Source organism: Prosopis cineraria, unplaced genomic scaffold (assembly GCF_029017545.1).
Source record: "Prosopis cineraria cultivar Desert tree isolate PC_DT_omini unplaced genomic scaffold, ASM2901754v1 PC11, whole genome shotgun sequence".
Lineage (NCBI taxonomy): Eukaryota > Viridiplantae > Streptophyta > Magnoliopsida > Fabales > Fabaceae > Prosopis > Prosopis cineraria.
The window spans coordinates 742,453-765,468 of record NW_026555342.1 but is presented as its reverse complement, the minus strand read 5'-3'; the positions used below and the strand labels follow the sequence as shown (position 1 = coordinate 765,468).

At 29.0% G+C, this 23,016-nt stretch overlaps 1 protein-coding gene and 1 long non-coding RNA gene across 2 annotated transcripts; both read left to right on the top strand.

The window, feature by feature from the left end:
• Nucleotides 1-613: 613 nt before the first annotated feature.
• LOC129284886 (MADS-box protein JOINTLESS-like) lies at nucleotides 614-13,958 on the top strand. Its single transcript, XM_054920386.1, has 9 exons — nucleotides 614-709; nucleotides 931-1,118; nucleotides 5,890-5,971; nucleotides 8,115-8,173; nucleotides 8,274-8,373; nucleotides 10,880-10,921; nucleotides 12,519-12,557; nucleotides 12,651-12,706; nucleotides 13,700-13,958. The coding sequence occupies exons 2-9, from the start codon at nucleotides 937-939 to the stop codon at nucleotides 13,713-13,715; spliced, it is 576 nt and encodes a 191-aa protein (XP_054776361.1). The 5' UTR covers nucleotides 614-709; nucleotides 931-936; the 3' UTR covers nucleotides 13,716-13,958.
• Nucleotides 13,959-19,370: 5,412 nt separating this feature from the next.
• Nucleotides 19,371-22,323, top strand: LOC129287293 (uncharacterized). The gene is made up of 2 exons (XR_008587636.1): nucleotides 19,371-19,873; nucleotides 22,021-22,323. It is a non-coding gene; the product is annotated as an uncharacterized LOC129287293 (long non-coding RNA).
• The last annotated feature ends 693 nt before the right edge of the window (nucleotides 22,324-23,016 follow it).

Here is a 23,016-nt window from a genome sequence, read left to right as displayed (position 1 = left end):
CAATTCTAATTTTTTTTTTTAGAATGGAACATGAGATAAGAGTTTCTCAATCTTGTTACATCCCATAAATATCCTTATTTATAATAACGCCATCTGGGCCATCACGTCTGAATAGTTAAAGAAAACAGCAAACTGGTACACGTCGACGCACACACAAATATAAAATAATATTTCCTTCATTTTTATTTTAACATATTTTTATCCATTTCATTAATACTAATATAATAAAAATATAATAAATAAAAATAAGTAAAATTTTAAATAATAAATTTTAAATAAAAGATATAAATAAAAATATATATAATATTATTTTTTAATATTTTTTATTTTTTATAATAGTTTAAAAATTTTAATTTAAAACAAAATAATTCGTGTCTTTACAAAACTGAGACTACCATAGTATAATTTATTTTAAGCCAATCGCATGCAAGGCAGGGATTTCTCTTGTATTGATTGGCTATCTAAAAGGCAATGCCTGTGCCCATATAAAGCTGCAATTAATGAAATTAATTTACTCAAAAGGAAAAAAATAAAAGTGAAGATAAGGTGGCAAGATTTAAAATTTAAAAAAAAAAAATACAGGCAAGGCCTGTCTGCCGTCTCCTGCGGGACCCAGTTTCCTCAATCTCACTAAGAAGTTCCGTTTGCTCTCCTCTCCAAGACGCACTCTCTCTCGCTCGACACAGTCATCCCATTACAGAATATTCTGGTAAGAACTGAGAACTTTTCCACCATTTCTTATTTACTTTCTCTTTCCTTTCATAGATCTGCAGTTATATCCGGCCTCTCTCTCTCTCTCTCTATATGATTATCTGTCTCGATTTACGCGCAGAGCATAATATTCTGCATAATTGTTCTTTTTATGAGGCTGGATTATTCTGTAGATTTCCCTAATTTCCATAATTTTGATTTGACTCTGTGTGTGTTTAGTTTGAAATGACGAGAAGAAAGATAGCGATAGAGAAAATAGAGAACGTAGCAGCGAGGCAAGTGGCTTTCTCAAAGAGAAGGAAAGGTCTATTCAAGAAGGCCATGGAGCTCTCTACTCTCTGTGACGCTGAGATTGCACTCTTCGTGTTTTCTGCTTCTGGCAAACTCTTTGATTACTCTAGTACAAGGTATCCTCTCTCTCCCTCTCTCTCTCATTTTTCTCGACATTTGAGAGCCACTTGATAGACCAAATAATTCAGATCCAAATTGTTTCCACTGTACTTTTTCTTACAGTGAGGGAAAAAAAAAAAACCTGAACTGTTTATATACATATATATGCTGATAAAAAAAGTGTGATATCGTCCATATGCTTTTGTGCGTCTTTATTCATGTGTGTGTGGAGTCATTAATTCATGTGGACCGAATTTATTTGTGTTGGGTTCAAATTAAATCAAATTTATTTTTTCAAAGAGCAAGAGTTAACTTGTTAGAAGCGCTCTTCCATATAAATATTTTTTTAATTTTTTTATGTTATTCTTTCAAAGTGTTTTTTTAAAAGAGCACTCAAAGGGGTTAGCCCTATATAAGAACACTCTTAAAATATATAAATATTTTTTAAATTTATTTATTTTACTCATTTAGAATACTTTTTAAAAGAGTACTCTAAAAGAGTTAGTCCTTCAGGAGTGCTATTTTAAAAGAGTGCTCCTAAAAGATATCAATATTTTTTTAATTTTTTAATTTTACTCTTTTGAAATCCTTTTTAAAGCACTATGGAAGAATTAGTCCTTTAGGAGCGCTCTTTGAGGACATTAATATTTTTTACTTTATTTTACTCTTTCTAAGCGCTTTTTAAAGTAGTGCTCTGAAAAGCCTAACATACAGGAGCACTTTTTTCAAGAAGCACTCTGATATGTTTTGCCTCACTTTTTCAAAGTGCCTTTTTGATTAAGCACTCTTAAGGACACGCTTCGAAATATGTATTTTGTAGTAGTACAAAAAAGCTCATATAATCAAATTCGACTCTAACTTTTTTCAGCGGCAAAATTATCAACTCTATATACATATAGAGTTGGAAATTCCAACAGTTCGGCTTATTCAAGTCGGGCTCAATTCGTGCCGAGTTTATTTAGATCGAGCTTAAAGTATTATATTTTCTTAAAAAAAGCCCATATAATTAAGTCTGGATCTAACTTTTTTTGAGTGAGTTCGGGTTTGGCTCGAGTTACTGTATCGGTGTATCTTAGAATTATTAATCATATTGGCTTTGAAAATACTGAGTAATTTCATCATGACTGCTTGTCTTGCTTGCAAATTCAACTTCTTATGTATGCAATGTCTTGAGGTTAATTACTGCTACATAAATTCTGAAGTGGACATAGAGTTTGAGCATGGAAATGTCAGCTTAACTTACATTAGTTTTTGAACGGGCTATGGAATTTGTTGAATGTTTATGTAAAATCATGTGTGGTATCAACTTCTAAAGATTCAAATCCTACAAAATAGTGGTTAGAAATTAACGAAAATTTCATATACTCTCTTCATTAAAAAAATATAAGGCATTTTTAGTTTTTAAAATATAACAATTGTCTTTTTTTTTAGTATCCCTATTGATGAATAACTTTATATTTATTGTAAGGTGTTTCATAGGGGTAAATATGAAAAAATAGTGTTAGTTTAAAAGTAAGTAACTAATTTATTAAAGGATAAAATTCAATTAAAAATACCTTATATTTTTAAACGGAGAGAGTATATTATATATATGTGTAGATGTCTGTAGGAACAATGAATTTCATAAATGTATCTGAGCAATCCATAGGTTTTTATTTATTCCAAGATGTAATTTGTCTTTTGTAAATATATGAAGTTTTTTCTAAATTTGTGAAAGATTACACTATTTATAAGTCATAAATAATGTTATTTATTAGTTATGAATAATATTGTTTGTCTTAGATTATAAAAAAGAAACAAGGCCTCAAACCTATATTCAAGCTGTACTAGTACTGCATTTCCTCTCTATATCCTTGAGACATATAGGCTGCATCTATCTTTTTTTTTTTCACATTGTTCTGATCTTAATATTTTTATTTTACTTTTTTTTAAAGTTACTTTTCAATAATTCTGGTAGAAAATTGTGTTTATTTGTACATTATTTTCGTAAAAATTAAAAATATTAAAAGATCAGAACATTTGAATCGTCTAGTTTGATTAACTTAAACTTCCTAAGCAGTAAAGTACAAATCCGGCATACCTTTAATATATTAGAGGTAGATCCACACTTAATTTTTGGTTCATGATTTCTTTTTGTTGAGTAACTAGATTAAAACATTCCAAAGAGGTTATAAAAACATGCTACTAGAACAGTCAGGTCATTCTTGTTTTGAAGATACCTAAAATTTTCTAAGGCTATATATCAGCTTATATTAAAAAATATTGATATTTGTATGTTATAGTTCTTGACGTTTCTCTTATTGTCTTCATATATTGATCTTAACTGATTATTGTGCAATGCTTGGCTCATTTATTAAATGAGTTGAATGCTTTAATGTTCATTGAGTTGATGGAGTCCAAAATATGATGATCAAGCTGATCTTTTGGCTGTTTACGAATTAAGATAAATTAAATATTTAAATGTTATTATTTATATTTGAATGAGCCTATGCATGCTGGATTAAGATTCAGTTTAGACAAATTATATTACACATTGTCACGTATTTATCTCTAAGTAAAACATCTATCTGTAACGTTTGGCGAAGCCCTTTGGAAGAAATTGGTGCATAGATATATGACTAATTGCATATATAAGCATAAATGAATGCTTTATTCAAATTCACCCAATTAAATATGGCTTCCATTTAAATTTACATTTGATGACCAATTTTAATTGATCAAATAAAAATTTATAAAATTTAGGATAAATCATATTTATCCCATATAATTTGGGTAAAAATAGTTTTCCACCTATAGTATATAATCTGGCAGCAAACATGACGTCATTTAATTAAGAGTTGCTGAATGAGAGTAAGAGATTGCTAATCTTTTCTTGTCATCATATCCATAGCCTCCCTTTGTGTAGTACTTAAGGAAGCCCTATTTTGGGGGAAAATTAAAAATAATTTTTTTTCAGCTTATTTACAAGTCAAAATTCAATATTTACATGTCAAAAGTTATTATTTATTTCAAGTATAGTTGGGACCTATAAGTAATTAATTTGTTTTTTACATGTGATTTACATGTAACTCTCTCCCTTATTTTAATTAGATTCTTCATAACATTTTTGTACCATCTCTGGCTGATCAAGATAGACTATAGTAGAATTTTATCAAAGTTTTAAAAACTGGATCGATTATTAAATCGGACTAGTCACTGGTTCACGTTCATTAATTCAATCATGATTAAACTGTAGTTGAACCAGATGACATTAAATTAATAAATTTTAATTTATGTATCATAATTAAATAAGAAATATATACAAATATTTATATTTTTCAAGAAAAATATTAATAAATGCTTGGTAAAATGATATATTGTTAATGAATACATGATTAATATTAATTACTCTTGGCTATTCTTTGTTTTAATTAATTTTAAATTAATTTTTTAAAATTTTTAAATAATTTAGACCGATTTTTAAGGGAACCGATCTGGTTTCCAACCAATTTTTCTAGCTTTTGATTGACTTTTTGGGTCATTTACCAATTCCCTTGTAGCCGGTTTTGAAGAGTCAACCGAATCAAACTAAGAGCTAGTTTCCAGTTTAATCGGTTAAATCGGCCGATGTGGTTTAGTTTTTAAAACATTGAATTTTACACAAGCATGCCAAATTCCATAAGTAGTATCTTTGGTAAATCAAGGAAATTAGACAATGACATGCATGGCGTGGCATATTTCTTTTTATAACAAAGATGGTTGAGGTCTTATACCACTAGATTGGAGCAATGTTGAACCTTTTAGCTATTGGTGGACAAAGAATAGAGAAAGATTAGTGGAGAAATATAAGAAAAATTCATCTAAATTCACTCTAATTTTTATCTTAAGGTATAAAAATGTGGAATCAATTTCTAATTGGACCACTGAGTAGGTTGTCTCTTATCATTCAGTATATCTTCCAACCATATTCTTTCATTTGATAAATTTTCCATTTGAGACCAACACACTATACTTGATTTAGTAAATTTACTTATAACCAACAAGATAGAGCCACAAAATTAACTCATTAAGGTCATGTTTGGTTGAAATAAAGCAGTCTCAAAAATGGAGGAGAGAGATAATAAAATTCCTCTTAGTGTGTTTGGTAGGTTATAATATATAGCTCTTTGGAAAGCTCAGCTCTCTCAAACATGGGAAGGAGCTTTTTATTAAGATAGCTTAAACCTCTTCATTATGCCAAATATGACTTAAGTTTCTAGTTGGGTGTGCATAAAATTGAAGTGTACTATCTAGCTATAATTCATTTTTTGTTTCCTTAATTAGCATTTCAACTTGTTCAACCAATTGTAAAAGTTTAATTATGCACAAAACTGGATTTAAATTTCAAAACTCACCAAGAGTAAGTAATGTTATATGCAAGTATTTTCTCCTTTCAAAATATTATATGTGTCATTTGAGGTGGTTCCGACATGTACAAAGAAAACCATGAGAAGCACCTATGAGGAGAGTAGAACATATAACTTTGAGCTCTGTCAAAAATGATAGAGGAAGACTAAAGAGAACATTTTTAAAGGTTGTTGAGCGAAACCTTTTAATAAAAATATTCCTAAAAACTTAATAAATGATAGAGTACAATGACGTCATATAATCCATGTAGCCGACCCCACCTAATGAAATAAGGCTTGTTGTTGTTGTTGTTCTCAAGATGTGTACTTGCCTTTGCATTAAAAAATATTATTTAAGTTACCATAATATAGTAAACATAATAATATAATAGAAACTAATTTGCAACATTTTTGATGTTTGAAGCATGAGGCAGGTTATTGAAAGGAGAAACTTGTACTCGGATGTGAACCTTGCCAAGTCATGCCAGCCATCCCAGGAGTTGCAGGTACAAAATAATTATTTGGAAAAACATAATTATTGGTTCAATAGTTTAAATTTATTTTATTTTTAGTCTTCATAATTTTGTTTCAATGTTTTAAGTTTTTATAGGATTAAAACTACTAAAAAATATTGAAACTATAGAGACCTAAGCAACAAACATCACCTAATCTTGTTGAAAATATAGGAACTGAAAACTACAAGAATTAAAAGCAAAATATGATAAAATTATAGAGATCAATAATTGTGTTTTTCTAATTATTTTATATACATAATTAAATTCTTAGAGTACATTAAAAAAGTAATTATTTTATTCTAAGGTGTGATAAACTAAATACTATATAATGAAACAATTGAAGTTTAGACACATTTACCATTTTCTTGCTCTAATGTGATGTTATGAGTTACCCAGGCAGATTTTGTTGCCTTGGGAGTGGAAAATGTTTTTGGGCATTAACTTGTTTATTTCAAAATTTTATTATTTTTATCTAAATATAATATTTACAATTTCGGATTGCCTTATTTGGTTAGATAAAAACAAAAGATACTTATTTTCATCATATAAAAGATTGAATAAAGCTTAGGTCAAGTTCCTAATAACGATTAGGTCCATTTATTCAATTCAAGAATTAATACATTTACTATTTTTTTTCCTTTAGGAGTTAAGTGATGATGTGGAAAAAATCAAACATGTGGCACAATTTGATTGGATAAATGAACCTGATGGTTATAAAGGAACTTGACCTAATTAAATTTGTCTTAAAAAACTAAGATGGATACAATATTATAATCCATGGTAATCATCTTCAATCTTCGTTCTTTAAAAAAACTAAACATAAAAGAAATTTCTCATGTACCAAATCATTTTATATTTTATTCTTTTTATTTTCAATCTATAACTAACACACTACGAAAAATAGCTGATTATTCATTGCTAATCAGTAAAAATTCTGTTTCAAAATGGGTTAGCAATATAATTAGCGACAAAATATTTTCATAAGTAAAAACATTGTCACTAATTCATTAACAATAAAATTTGCAATTTCCGTTGCTAATTAGTAGTGGAATTAGTGATACAATTTCATCACTAAATAAGAATAAGCTATTCTGAATCGTCGCAAATTGTTCAAAGGATTTATTCCCTTGATAATTTTTAGGTTGATCAAAATATCATTACCACATTACCCAGTGGACCAGTGCCGCTTTAGCACCACCTCACCACTGCCTCATCATAACGTTATTTGTTACTGCTATGTCAAATATTATTACTTTCAATTGTGTCTTGACTAAGCTCAAACTCACAACCTCCCACCCACAATGCTTTTGTGTCCGCCTTATCGCTGGTTGAGCTAAAGGAATCTTTAGTTTTAATTGATAAATTAAATATGTAATATTTAACCACACACATATATATTAATAAATATATTATTTAAATTTACTTATTTTTTAACATTATATTTATTAATATGGTAAAATTAAGTTATATATAATAATTATATCTATTATATTTTGGTTTTAAAAATTATTTTTGATAATCAATTTAATATTAAATTTAAAAGTATTTTATTATCATTATATATTATATTATAATTTGTATCTATATAATATATAATAATTTAAATTTTTAAATTTTTTTATTATTATCTTTTATTTTATTTTTATTTTTAAATAAGAATAATTAAGTGTACAATTTCAATTGTTTTTAATATAAAATTTTTAAATTATTTATTTAATATAGCATAATAATAAATTATATATAAATATATATTATAAAAAATACAATTAAATTAAAAATAATTTGTGATAGGATTGGTAACAAAATTATGATAGAAAGCTTTGTGATTAATTTTTTGTTGCATATTCTGTTACTAAATTAGAATAAGATGTCTTAAAAATTAGCAGCAGAATATTCTGTCAGTAAATTTTGTAGATAAATTATTTTTAAAATAGTGACAGAATAATGATAAAATTTTAGCAATAGAACATTCCGTCGCCAAATTCTATCAGTAATTTAGTAATGAATTCTGCCGCTAATTCACTATTTTTTTGTAGTGATGAATAGAGCCTTTAAATTACATATTGGCTTCTAGAAATTTTGAGATATAAAAGAATATATAGTAGTTCTGTTATTTTTTTGGGAAATTGTACAGGTTGAAGGTGAATATTTCAAGCTAAACAAGGAACTAAGAGATAAGACTCTTGAAGTGAGGTATTAATTAATTTATATGCTGTTAGAGATTTTTTATAATCAGAGATGCTATAATTTGTTTATTGTTGATTCAAATATGTTGTTCTACATCTAATTACAGACGGCTCAATGGAGAAGAACTACAAGACTTGTCCTTAAAAGACCTAAGAAAACTAGAAGATTTACTCAGCAGAAGCTTGCATCGAATTTCAAAAGCAAAGGTTTGTCTTTTTCCCTTTTTTAAAGCAGTATTTTTATTTAATTTGTATGGTTTATACTATCAGCATTTGATCTCTCGGCTTTTTAGTTTTTCAATATAGCAGCATAAAATATGAGAAATAAATGACATAAAAATTATATATGGTGAAGATCTCAAAAGGTTAAATTGAATATTGAATTTTTAATATAAAGGAGGGATTAGATCACGTGGAATTATAAGAGAGAAGAAGTTAAGGCTAGTGATGTAGAGAACTTACTCCATTTCTCTAAGTTTTTTTTTGTTGTTTTTTTTACACTTCTTTGCCTCCTATCAAAGCTATCGTTGCTTCTTCTCTTCTTTCTTCTAAGCGGAAAAGGAATTAGAAAACTAGGGTTTATAAAGGGTAGGGTTTGCTTCGTGAAATTATTAATATATTAATATATATATATATATATATATATATATACACTTTATGAAATCGTTAGTATATTAAAAATTTAAAATTAAATATCTTTTCTAAAAGGAATTATTCAGATATATGAGGATAACCATATATGAGTAATTTAATCTCATGTAAATATCATTTGCCCTTTTGGTCTATGCTGATGTTGAGTGGCCTTTTTCTACCAAAACTTCTGATATTATATATTTTTGCTACTACTTTCCCTTAACTTTGTTTGATTCTGATTAAACCACAAAACTGTAGAATTCTTTACATGTTGATCCCTATGAATTTTCATGCTAATCCCTTTGGAATTTTGCAATGTTACATAAAGATCCTCTTTTCTAACTCACTATTTAAAAAGAAAACTTCCTGTACCAAAAAAAGAAGCAAACTTCACATGAAATCATCAATACACAGGTAATTGCAACGACTAAGAAATCAAAAATAAAGCAAAACTATCAGTTTGTTCAAGTTGAGAAACTATGAGAAAAGTTTCCTCAAAATCCTCACTTCTTGTTGTGAATATTCTCTAGAAACAAGGTGAGCTTTGTGCTCTTAATTGCTTTCATTAGTGTTATACTTCATCATTTGGAATGCCCATTATATTGGAGCCCTGTAACATTTTTTGCCTTCAAGAACATCATCCAACTCCCTTGTTGGCTTTTTTGAATGTCTTGCATCTCCCCTATCATATCACCTTGTGATGATCCCAATTTTTCTATTGCTTCTTCAAAAGAAGTTGGGTTGGAGACATACACAAGAAAGCCACAAAAGCATAGAAAACTGTGAGAAAAGGAACATTTAATTTGTTCACTTGAATTGCCTTCTTTGTACTCGTTTCTTGGGGTCTATTATATTTAGGCTACTTTCGTGGGCTAACAAAGAACCCATTAATTTATCAGTAGAAACATGTAAATTGTGAAATAGCATGTAGGTTCCTTACAGTTGTGATTCATTTGGCCTAAAGCTAAGACGCAATAACAAAAAATAGTAAAAGTAGGTAGAGCAAATCAAATAATGAGATTTATCTTTGTTTATTAGTCTTGTTGCCATGTCTGCTAAAGAATACTACTTGAGAGATGAGAGATTAATTTTTCCTACTAAAAACAAACATGATTAAAAATGATGGTTTTTCTTATGCTCGCTCGGTAGCAGCTCGCAATTTTCAACTATCGTACAACTTATGAACTCAAATGAAGGTTTATCTTGTGCTCATCAACAATGCATGGTTTCCTAACTCACCTCCAACCACAGGATCTCATAGATAAGCTTACCCTAATACGACACAATGTGATTGTGTGAAAACCATAAGTGTATAGGTTACATTAATAATAAAGTGATGAGTACAATATCGTTCCTGCATGAGAACTCGGTATGTTCAAATAACAATGTTGAGCATTAACTTAACAAATTCATTTTTAATTTGCACAAGATATATACAACTAATTGATTGTATGTTCAAAGTTAACACAACCACTATGGTTTAGGGCAACTGAGAGTTACTAATCCACTCGTGGTTTTCACTTACTCTTTTGAAAACTAGATTTCTTGTCACAATGTACCAACTCTTGTCAATTGCTCTCTCTAGTCCTTTTTAGCCATCTCGCATGGATTTTTTTTTTTAAAAAAGAATCTAAACTATGTAATAATCTAGCCAAATAGTATCATTATCATTTTAAAGCTCTTTGATTCTTAAAAATACTGAAATTAAATGTCTGAAAATTTTCTAGATGTAATAATTAAAATTTAATTTTTGGCACTCCAGATCAAACTACTAAAACCTACAAAAGACAATATATAATATAAAATTAGAGCAGATTGATACTTTTTGCTATTCATTACAACATTTTCTCTACTTTTTTCATGTATTCCTATTTCATTTATTCTTGGTTTGGATGGAGGGAAAAAAAGAGAGTGGGAATAAAAAATTATTATTTTTAGAAGTTTTACTTCCTAGTATTCTCTTCTATCTATTTTCCTCCTACTTTTAAACTTCCCTCTATCCAAACCAAGCAAGCAATTTATGGAATTATGTGTACGGCATGGTAATAATTAAAACTGAAATTAATTCCATGCATTTCAGGTTGAAGTATTTGAGCAGGAGATCAATATTCTTCAGAAAAAGGTTAGAAATAATGTTTTATTTGGTAGAATTAAAGCATCCTCTGCATTTTGTCTTTTCCTCTCTATTGTAATAAGAAATTATTGATAATCTTTAGGGTCATTAGCATTAAGAAATTTTAATTTTTCTATTGTTTGCTAACATATACGATGTTTAAATCAAATTTGGTTGGCAAATATATATATATGCATGTATGTATATATTTAAAAAAATTAAGGACCAAAAATATGAAATATATGTATTATATAATTGTCAGAGAGAGAGAGAATAATTATCTTTTCATATAAGTCTTCTAAAAATCTTATATATATATATATATATATATTCTAATTGGATTCAATGTATTTTTCAAACTCCTCACCTGTGCAGCAAAAACACAAACCACTAAACTTTTTTATGCTACTTTGTTTATTCTTTTTATCTTTCATGCAAGGTTTTTTTTATACTTTAATTAAGTTTTATTTTTAGTCCTTATAATATATTTTTATAGTTTTCCATCACTTAGTCATCTAATGGGTTCAACAGCATTAAGTCTATCTTAGCAAAAAGTAACACCATTTTGACTATTTCATGGTCCTTATTACTAGCCTAATATCTAAGGCACTCCCTTCATTTATTTCATGGTTTAACGGTGTTAAGTCCATATCAGCATAAAAAGAAAAAACAAAATCATTTCTTTAACCCTTCAAATAAGCTCTTGTTTAATAGAGATTGCAAAATACCACAAATCACATACTCCAAGATACATAAATTCAAACTTCATAAACTCACATATAAAACTAAGACTCTCATACATTTTTCTAAATACACAAAGTCAACACTTCAAATATGCACAAAAACTAAACAGTGATCATCTAATCAAGTACAACTAGATCCAAAATACAATATACTTTGACAAAAAATAAGATTTTATTAATTATACTTGTTCCAGTACTACCGTTTCCTCCTTATTATAAATAAAAATATATATATATATATATATTCAATGTCTCATCAATTAGGTTAAATGAGATGTATTTTTGAAAATTTATATTTTTTTTAAAAAAATAAGATTGTAAAGTATGTTTAATAAATTTTATTAATATGCATAATTTTGTCAAAATCTGTCTTATAAATTGAGACAGAAGGAGTATTAATGACAAGATGCAAGCAGGTAGTACATCTCTTAGTACCACTATTTCTTCTAACCTATTATCTTTCTCTTCTATTAATCTTATTTCTCATTCTCTTTCATATGACGAGGGGATTGAATGAGGGCATTTCAGTCAATGTATAGTAATATTTTACATTAATAAAAGATTTCTTAATCTTTGTGTATAACATTAAGTAACAATAGATATGAAATGGTTGTAGGAATATTTTCTTCAATGGAACAACGTGGGCTTAGTACATTGTGAGTCTTCATTCATGTCTTTGATTTTGTTTTGATAATGTGTTTCATTTTGATGTCAATAAAGGAAGCCAAACTCACGAAAGAAAACCAGAGACTAATTAAGGTGGTCAGATTCTTGTCATGAATTCTCTTGTTAATTTCTTATTAATGTGTCTTCATGGTAATGATATCTCATATTCCATGCTTTTAAACTTAATTCCAATTCAGGAAATCAAATCCATGGAAGAAAACGAGAGATTAGATCAGGTACTCAGGTTTTAGATTCTTATGTTTCTCATTTTCGTCAGTTCTTATCTGGAAATTGTATCAAACTGGGAAATAAAATTGTGTTGATAATAGGCCCAATGGTTTGAGCATGAACAAGGCCAGGCATTGGACACTTCTCTCACAATGAGGTAAGTTGCCATAACCTCCTCTGTGAGAGCTGTGTTTTATTACTTACTTTTTTTATGGTCATGATTATAGGCCAGGTTTCCAGTTATTGTAGATTAATTATTTTAATCTGGATAATATAATTTTTAGTCTATAAATTTTCTCTCAATTATTAACTTAGTCCTTCAATATAATTTTAACTTATTGCAATTCAATCCTTGCAATTTATTGAGTTAAGGAATTATAGGGATTAAGTTGTATCAAATCAAAAATTATAATGATTGGATCATTCCAAGTCAAGAAATTTGTGATTGATTAAAGTCAAGCAATTATAATGACAGAGTTGTCCCAATTCAAGAAACTAAAAGGATTGAGTTGTTTCAAGTCCAAGTTCAAAAATTGAATCAAAAATTGAGAAAAAATTCAAGGATTAAAAGTTACATTTTATCATTTCAGACCCTCAAAAACATGTTTTATTTGATTTTGCATTGTATAAAAATTGTCTTAGATACTAAGGAGCATTTGGTTCAATTAGTTGAGAGAGTTGAATTAATTTATCCTGTGGTCTCAAGTTCAAGTCTGCGATATGCAGTTTCGTTAAATAAATATGTCAAAAGCATTCATATTTCCTAATGTACCTATGACCCGCCATTGGTAACAACGATATCACATAGCAAGAATTCAGGTTAGTCTAAACAAGTGGTAGTAATACCCCAGGTCTTCTAGGATATTAGGTGAGGGAATGAAAATATATTGGCCTAGAGCTCAAGCTAAACATCAGTTTTTACAACTTGTGAATAACTCCTAGACTTACACATACAAACATTTGATATGATTTTGTTAACCTCATATTAGTATAGTTGTACATGACAATGAAATTTTTGATGTTAAGCCCTTGTGGCTTACATGAATATGATTTGTGATTTATATGGGTGAGTTTATCTATACTTAAACACTAGCTAAACAATTGGGATTATCACTTTTCATTAATCATTATTTTATTTATTGAATGGCAGGTTACTCTTTCCCTAAATCAAATTAAAGCTTTTGAAGGAAGAAGAGCAATGCCAGATTTTTTTTTATGTTCAAAACAATTTGCACTGAAAATTAAAATACAGTGCTTGATTAATTATGAATAATGGCTGATAATGTTATATATATGTGGACAGCTCTGTTTCAACTTAATTAGTTATTCCAGGTCTGCAAGGCCGGTGGACAAACCAGTTTGTTTAGCTGAATTATGCTGTTTTGCATTGTTCGTGAAGAAAATAAAAGTTCAAGGAAAATGTATTGAGATGGCATGAATTTTTAAAGATTTTCTTTTTTTGGGTAAAGTTTTCTAAAGGCTAATAGGCATTAAATTGGGAAAGATTACCTCGTGACAACAAATAGAAAGATTATTTTATCAAAATTTTAATTTGGTCTAAAATATAATTAAATAATTCCAAAGAATTATTAGATGTTTGGATTATATTATTGGACAAAGACAAATTCAAAAAGAATTGGAATTTAGTTTAAAAATTATATTGGGTGAAAAGTAAGGGTGAACATTTTACCTGCAAACAACCTGACTAATTGCAAAACGAGTCAACCCATAACTGTACATGAAGGGAGAAAAACAAGTACGGGCAAGTGGCTACCCGTGTGGGAAAAAACAAGTGGGTAATGGGTAAGATCTTGGGTGGCCTGTACCTGCTCATATATGCTTATGTTGTTTATTTTTAATTAGATATAGTCAGTCACCCAAACTTGTGTACCCTTAATTTCTTTAGACTTTTGTTCAATTTCTCTTCTTCCTTCTTCAAGAGCCGAGACTCAAGAGACTTCGCCATCATGGCATCACCTATTTCTTGCTTACCTTCAGAGTTCAGACTTATAGTTGCACGACTCCTCCCTTCAACTCTATTGTTAGCCTCAAAAATGCGGATGCAACCTCACATAGTTGTAGCTTGCAAATGTAAACTCTTTTGGCTTTTTCTCGATGTCTCCTCCTTCCACCTCAACTATCAGCCTCCTTCCTTGCTCAAGTATTTATTACTCCCTCCTTCCCTCTTCCACTCTTCTGAATCCCTGAATCCCCAAATCCTGCTTCTATTCCTTAAATCCTTACTATGATTTTAAAGGAATCAAATATTAGGGTTGAGATTTAGCTATTGTAACTTGTAAGTTCTTTGAGATTTTGAATCCATCAATTTGCTCTATTCATTTATATTTTAAATCTATTATATAGCACATGATAATGAAAGAAAATTGAACTACATTAGAGACATTAGTGCTAATCAAGCTCGTAAAAGACAACTGAAGTTTAGAGGAACATTTCTCTAGTACAAATTGTGAATTTTATAAGGGACTTTTTGTATCAGTTGGTAAGAAAATGATATAGAAAGTCCAAGCAATGGCATTTTTATAATATTGGCTGTTGACCATTCACTTTCTCCATCAGGTGTGGACCAATTGAGGTAGAAACTATGTTTCCACATTGGGTGCCAAAGAATTTGATAGTTTTTACATTAGGTTGTCCATACAAGATGTAGAAAGTGCTTATATTTTTGAAAAATAAAAAAATAATCACTTTTTATATCAAATGGTATTTAACTAATGTAGAAATTGAACTTTCTACATTGGGTAGGAAAGAATCCAATGTAGAAAGTGTAGTTGTGCATCCCATCTGATGTAAAAAGTCATTCAAAATTATGCCTAGACCCATCATCTTCTCATTTCTATCATTTCGTGTCACCTCTCTTCCTTCTTTGCCTAGTCCATTGACATTCTTTGTTGCCTTTGGCTCGTCGTCAATCTCCTCCTTCTCCTCCGTATGTTGTCCTCCTTCCTCCTCCTCCTCTCACTATCTCCCAAAACCCATTTCCCCTTTTCTCTCCTCCTCCCTCAATCGTCCCTCCTTCCCCACATTGGCCTCCTCCTTCCTTCTCCCCCCTTGCCCCCCTCCTCCACTCATGGTTTCTTGAAGATTTTTTTAGTATGCTCTCCAGTTTCTTTTTTTAAATTTTAATTTTTAATGTGTGTGTGTGGTTGAATTTAATTACATTTAATTTAATCTTAGTTTGATTTGATGGTATTTTTTTGTTAATTCTTTTATTAGTTAGTGGCTATGTGTGTGTGTGTGTGTGTGTGTGTGATGAAGATGATAGTTGAGTATGATGATAATTGAATATTATATTAGTTGTTTGGGGAGTGCTGTTAGTTGCTAGCCTAATGCTCTAGGTTGTTGCAAGTAATTAAATTGTTGTTGTTGATATTGTTTAGGATTAAAATTATATATTTTTTGCCTATAAAATATTTTTAGAGGTTCAATTTTTAAGGGAGATTGTGCTAAATTTTTTTAATTTCATTATTTTCCCTAAATTACTTCAAATTTAGTTGTTAATGATATTAATTACTGCTAGAATGTTGTTGGGCCTTAAGTTGATGCTCATTTATTTAGTATAGAATTGTGAATTTTCTCAAGCTAGTAATTCAGGTGGGCCGGGTTTAAAATATCCTATTTATATGAAAAGCTCATATGACTAAGCCCAACCTTAATATCTTTGAACTTCGAGTGCTTATTCAGGCTTTCTTAAATACTCAAAACTTTTTAAAAAATTTTTCTCTATTTTTGAACCAATTTTAATTTTTAAGTAACTTTGTTAAGCATAAAATATTATTTTGACTTTAAAAGAAAAAATAAATTATAACTTATCAATCTTGTACTTAAGTAACTATGTTACTATTTTGTTATATTTTATATAATTTATTCATGAATGTCTCCTTTACTTATAAATTAAGGTCATAGCTGTTTAAAAATTGCTCTTATCATGGTCATATATAAATATTTTATATATTTTAATTAAATAATATTATTTTAATGATGATTAAGTTGATCCAATTCAATCACGGCTATACCACTAACTTAAAATCATTGCCTCAATTAATTTAAAGTTTTTAATAACTTTTGGATAAACTGTACTCACTACAAAAAAATAGCAAATTAGTGATGGAATAAATTTTCAACTCTAATCTGTCACTAATCCATTGCTAATTCCGTCCATATCTAAAATTATATCATTATTCAATCACTAATCCATCAAAATAATTTACCAATAGAAAATTCTGTCACAAATTTTTAGGATATATTATTCCAATTTAGTGATAGAATTTGTGATGAAAAATTCTATCACAAAGCTTTTTATTATAATTCCGTTGCTAATTCCATCACAAATTATTTTTAATTTTATTTTATTATTTATAATATACATTTACATATAATTTATTTAATAATTTATTATTATGCTACAAATAAAACCCGTTTAGTGACAAAATTTTCACTATTTTGTTATTAATCAGCTATTTTTTTGTAGCGAATTTTCATTTTTAAAGGTATAAAAAAATAATCATCATTATATCATGTAAAACAAAATCATTTAATTATGAGTAAAATATTATTTTTAAATTTTTTTTTATTTTTATATTGTTTAACCCCTATATATAAGAGGTATTTACTCTAGTTTATTCTTAATTTTTAACCAATTTTGACATTGACAATAATCAAAGAATTATCCAAGAATATTATTCTATTTATTATGTGTATATAGTAGTAGAGCCTAAAATTCATACATGCCTGAATTTTATTTTTAAAATTATTTTAATTTAATTTTTTACTTTAAAATTAATTATCTTATTTTATAAGAAATGTAGAATATATTTTTAGGGTATCAAATGATTTATAGGAATCAAAACTTTTTTAAAAAAAGTCGGTCTTAAAATATAAAAATTAATATTAAAATATATTTTAAATATTATTTTGAGATATTTTATTGATTAAAAATAATCAAATATGAAATATTAATATTTTTAATTTTTTAAAAAATAACTATAGCAATGCACTCAAATATATGGTATTTTGATATAAAATAACATAAAAATTTAAAAATTAATTAATATTTATTATATTTTATAAAAATATTTTTTTATTCGGGTATGGGCTCAGGCTTGGCCTAAATAGGTCCAAAAATTAAAAAAAATTATTTTTTGGGCCTAACCTTACATTTTTTTCAAGTAAGTTCAGGCTAGTCCATTAGACTTAGTCCAAATTATCGAATCTAAAATTTTCTCTTGTAAATTTTTTTTACAAGGCCTTAGAAAGTCCATTTTTTAGGGGAGACTCTGTTGAAATTTTTTTAACTTTATTCTTTTCCGTTAATTACTTCAAATCTTAGGTGAATGAGGATTTTATATTTTTGAAATAGTTTGAAGGTGATAACATGCACAATTGTTCTCTTCTTCTTTAGGTAGTGACATATGGATTATAGTTGGATGAATGCTAGAAGATCAAGCAATGAGTATGATATAGCTGGGTGAAAAAGTTTTTGGAATTTATTAAGAAAAATGCTATTGATAATAGTGAAAGGTTCTATTGTTCTTATGTTAATTGCTTGAATGATAAGAGACTAGATGTTGTCAAAATAAAAGAGCATTATATTTGCAATGAGACTTGCAAGAATTATACTATATGGATTTGGTATGGTAAACAATTAAATCCTATAATTTGTTTCAATATGTGAAAGTTGATAATATTAATGATGAAGTATATATGGATACAGATCAATTAGAAGATATCATATGTGAAGTTGGGGAAGAGGCTTTTGAGCAAGCACATGTGTATAAAAAACTTGTGCATGCGGAGAAGCCTCTGCACTTGAGGTGCACCAATTTTAGTCTATTATTTGGGTGTTAAAATTGGTTACCTTAAAGGCAAGAGTTAGGTGGAGTGACAAGAGTTTTATATGGTTACTAGGGTTGCTCCAAATAACATTTCTTAAAGAAAATATACTACCAAATTGTTACTATGATACCACAAAGATTGTGCCCAATGGGTATGAAGTATAAAAAGATACACACTTACCTTAATAATTGTGTGCTATACAAAAAAGAGCTTAAAGGAGAAGAGAAGTATCTAAAATGTGAAGTATCATGATATAAAAAAAATAGAGCTTTTATAAAGGTCTTATGGTATCTTCAATTATATCAAAATTCAAATGGTTGTTTTCAAATGCAAATAATGTGAAGAACTTAAGGGGGCATGTAAATGAAAGGATATCCGATGTAAAACTCTGACATCTAGTAGATTCTACTCAATGAAAAAAATTGATCACTTATTTTTGAATTTAGTAATGAGCCAAAAAATCTTAGGCTCGAACTTTCTACCAATGGAATGAATTCTTACAATAGTTTTAATGGTATATATAGTTCATAGCTTGTTCTTTTAATGATTTATAACCTATCACCTTGATTATGCATAAAATGAAAGTATATGATGCTGTCCATGTTAATTTTAAGATAAAAATAATTTAAAAATGATATTAATATTTATCTAAAACCTCTAATTGAAGATGTAAAGACCTAAAGTTTTAAGGTAAAAAATATTATTATAATAATTAAGTGATTTGATTTTTTTATATGTTATTTTGACAGTAGAGTCGATGAGGAGTTGCAGCTCTGTAGTTTTTATCGTAAATGTTTAGGTTTAGGTTTAGCGTTCAAACCCTCTCAGTGCCAAAGGAAAATATATCAATTTTTTAGCTTTAGACCCTAACAAATTACTATTTTACCCCTTAAAAAAAAAAAAAAGAGGAAGGTAAGGCATCGGAAATTGAAAGCATGTGCACCCCATTCTTTTCAATTCTTCTTCATCTTCGATCCCGTTCTGAGTTGCAGAGAGAGAGAGAGAGAGAGAGGCAGAGAACAACACCTAAAACCCTAGCCCTTCCTCCATTGATCTCTGTCTTCTTCCTCCTCCATTGCGGGCAAACGCCGGCAACCGTGACTTCTTTCTTCCTCCTTGTTCTAGCTGGCGCCCGGATCGTGTGAGAGCAAGAGAAATTTGTTGCTCAGAAGCTTCAAACTCTCGACCCAACCACCTCCGTCCTCCGCCATTCATCACACTGTCGACGGGAGCTGGAGCTTCGCTCGCTGCTGAGATCCATCCGCTCTCCCCTACTCCGTTCTTCCTCCTTGCAAAGCTCACTTCTGCTGTGACGTGTTGAGGTGCAGATCCCGAGTCTTTCCCTCCCCTATGCAGTCGTGAGCTTTGTCTTCTTCTTTTCTCCGTGCTCGCTGTGAACTACCATTGTTGAGCTTGGGAGTCGGACGTTTCCCTCCTCCTGTTTCTCTGCCCTGTCTTTGCTGTTTGATTTGTGAGGCTTCAAACCCTCTTTCCTGGTTATTTTTGTGAATGTGTGTGCGTGATTTAGCGCTTGAAGTTGCAAATTCTCCTCTTGTTTGTGTTGAAATGGTTGAAATTGTGAAAGTTGCCTCTCTTTACTGAATCTGTGCATCTGGTAAAAATCAATTGTTGTGAATTGATCCTTCCGCTCCACTTCTATGTGCTGTGAACGTGTGGGTGCTAGAGATTTAGGCAAGTTGGATTTGTTCAAGTATTGGTACTGTAGAATTCTTAGAAGAAATTATTAGGATGAAATTTGAAGAGTAAAGCTTAGTATTAAATTTTGAAAAAAATTCATGTCTGCAAGGTGTTTGTTAGAATGCCCATTAGGAGAATTTTGTTTGATTGTAAATTTTTTTAATTCTATTAATTATGGTGAGAAGCATGATTGATTCAAATTCTATTCAGTTGGGTTTAGCTTGAAGGTTGTGAGGGAATTTGATTGTGAAAATATTTGTTGGGGATATATGGTTGTTAAGAAATTGTTGGTTAAGATTATGGATTTTCTCTTTCTTTATTTTTTCTTTTTTTATCTACCGTGGGTAATGTGGAATTAGGAGATGATTTTCTTTGAGTATTAAAGTTGATTTATGATGAAGGAGACGTTTGACTAATTTAAATGTTGATATTGAAAAATTTATGAAAAATGATTGGAATAAGATTTGGGTAAGAAAACCAATGTTTATTAAAGAGTTCGTGTCTACAAAATGTTCAATAAGATGCTTGAAAGAAAAGGGTTTTGTTGAAGGTGAAGGATGAATGTATTATTGGTTACTAAATTGTTATGGAAGCTAATTATTTTTCATAAGGGAAGTTAAAATTTGAAGTAAAAATGTTTGGGAAGATTTATTTGTGATATCTCTTTGGAATTTTGGATTGAATAATAAAGTTTATAAAAAAAAAATAATAACAATAGTGTTACTTGGACAATAGGAATTTAAAAAGCTAAGCTTTGCCACTAGAAGATTAACTTGGAAGCAAGTTATATTTTGAAACCCTTCAGGTAAATGAATAGTGTTTCAATTAATTTATAAGCCAAATTATTTTTACCAAATATTGTTAAATTATGATCTTCAAATTTTAATGTTAATTTTTTCAAATTTTAATATTAATTATTTCAAATTGAATTTTATTTATACTAGGCTTTCAAGGAAAGGAAAGAAATATTCTATGATTGAGTATCTTTAATTTTTTAACAAATTGATAATGATTGATTTATGGGTTGAAGAATGATTTATCATTATGATTTTAAATTTATTAATTATTAATATGTTTGGAAATATGTCCATTATATTAAATTGTATAAAGAGTTGTAGTTATTTTTCAAGTATGTAATCGCAAGTAATTATTATCTTGACATTGTTTGACTTTATGGCTTGAGAAATGATTTATTTTATGATTCAGGCATGGGAGATTATTTGAAATCATTTTATGATGATTATGTTTTGAAGGGGTAAATGAATTTATTTTCCTTTTAGATCCCTGCATACTTGGTTTAAATTGAGAGACTGATTTCAAAATGCTGGTTGCTAATGGCAGCTTTGTTAGCCTTTGGCATGCCGTGATTAAATCCTAGCTAGCTTGGAACTCATGAGTATCGTACTTGCGCGTGTTTCGTGAGCCCTATGACCGCTCTTGTTATTTGTGGGTTTCATGCTTGTGCTTGTTTCGTGATTTCCAACCACACTTGATTATTTACACTCTCGTAGATTGTGTGTCTACGCTTGTTAGTTATTTATCCTTGTGGACTTTGTGTCCATTCTTCATAATCATTTTGATAGAGTCCCACTAAAAATGTGAATTGTTGGAAACTTATTTTTTTAAAAATTTTTTATCTATTTATTTATTTCTTTCTAAACAAACTGTTGTTTGAGCATATATGGTTTTAAAGATTGAATTATATAACTTAATTAGAAGACAATAATTGTTGAACTTGATACTCTGTCATTTGTAATTGAATATATATTTGTTTTATGTATTTATGTATGATCTTTTTGAATTATGCAAAAGAGTTTTAGTATGTTACTATTTTTATTTAATTCACCATTGTTATAGTCCTTTATTTTTCTTAAGTATTAAATTGGGATGTTATTCACTGTAAAATTATTTTGATCTCAGATATTTTGGCTGATGCTGATTCTCCTGCTGATTCCTAAGGGGCTTTTAGATGTGCTGGGTGAAGATTTGATTGAAATTCTTTTCTTTTGACGTAAATATGAATACTTATGTATTTTATCTTTGAAAGTATGGTTAGGTGCTCCATATAAGTTATAATTAGGATCCTTATTTTATTATAAACTTAGTTGCTGGTTAGAAGGAGTTGAGCTTCTAGTTGATTTGATCTTGTGTGAATTTTGCAATTTGGATTATTGCTTGGTTGATGCTTGAGGAAAATAGATGTGGATTTGAATTTTTCTTGAACTTAAGTTGTTTCTTGATGGGGAATTGGGTCTAGGTAGCATGATAAGTTTTAAATATTGATGTTTTGAGATTTTGGGTAAGAGATTTGAAGCTTGAGAGCTGTGATTGACTGGTTTGGCAAGTAACACATATAAGGCATTTGTTAAAATGTTAGAAGAGGAATTTGATTGGAATGGGACGATTAAGCATATTGGTTTAAGTACTAAACTTGGAATGTAGTTTTTTCAATCTCTATGTTGAGACTTAGAAAGAAATAGGTATTACTTGAATATACATGTGGATATATATATTATTGTGTGGTGGAAAACTTTGGTTACTAAGAACTTTTTATGCTTGATGGGTTATTATTTGGTATATATACGTTATTATTGATTGCATAATTATGCTACTATGGCTTTTACTTCCCTAAACAAATGGACTTTATTCAAGTTTAAGAAATGATCCACCTCAGTTTTTTTTTTACTTGTCTATTTTATAAAAAAAAGTACTAAAAAGATTTCACAGCGGCATGGGAATTGCAAATAACTTGCACATACAACAAACATTTACAAAGATATGCTATCCGAAGGCAAAAGGGGGAACAAAAAATGTTGAGAACTTTTATTTCTGAAAGCTAATGAGTTGTAGAACTATATTATCTAATAGTGATTAAATAGTTAATATTTTGGCAAATACTCCTGTGTCTCATGTTTA

Excerpts from the sequence above, each read along its gene's own strand:
- LOC129284886 (XM_054920386.1), top strand. The coding sequence starts at position 937 with ATGACGAGAAGAAAGATAGCGATAGAGAAAATAGAGAACGTAGCAGCG. Across the intron at positions 1,119-5,889 it reads TTTGATTACTCTAGTACAAG|CATGAGGCAGGTTATTGAAA; the intron begins GTATCCTCTCTC and ends TGATGTTTGAAG. Across the intron at positions 12,558-12,650 it reads AAAACGAGAGATTAGATCAG|GCCCAATGGTTTGAGCATGA; the intron begins GTACTCAGGTTT and ends TGTTGATAATAG.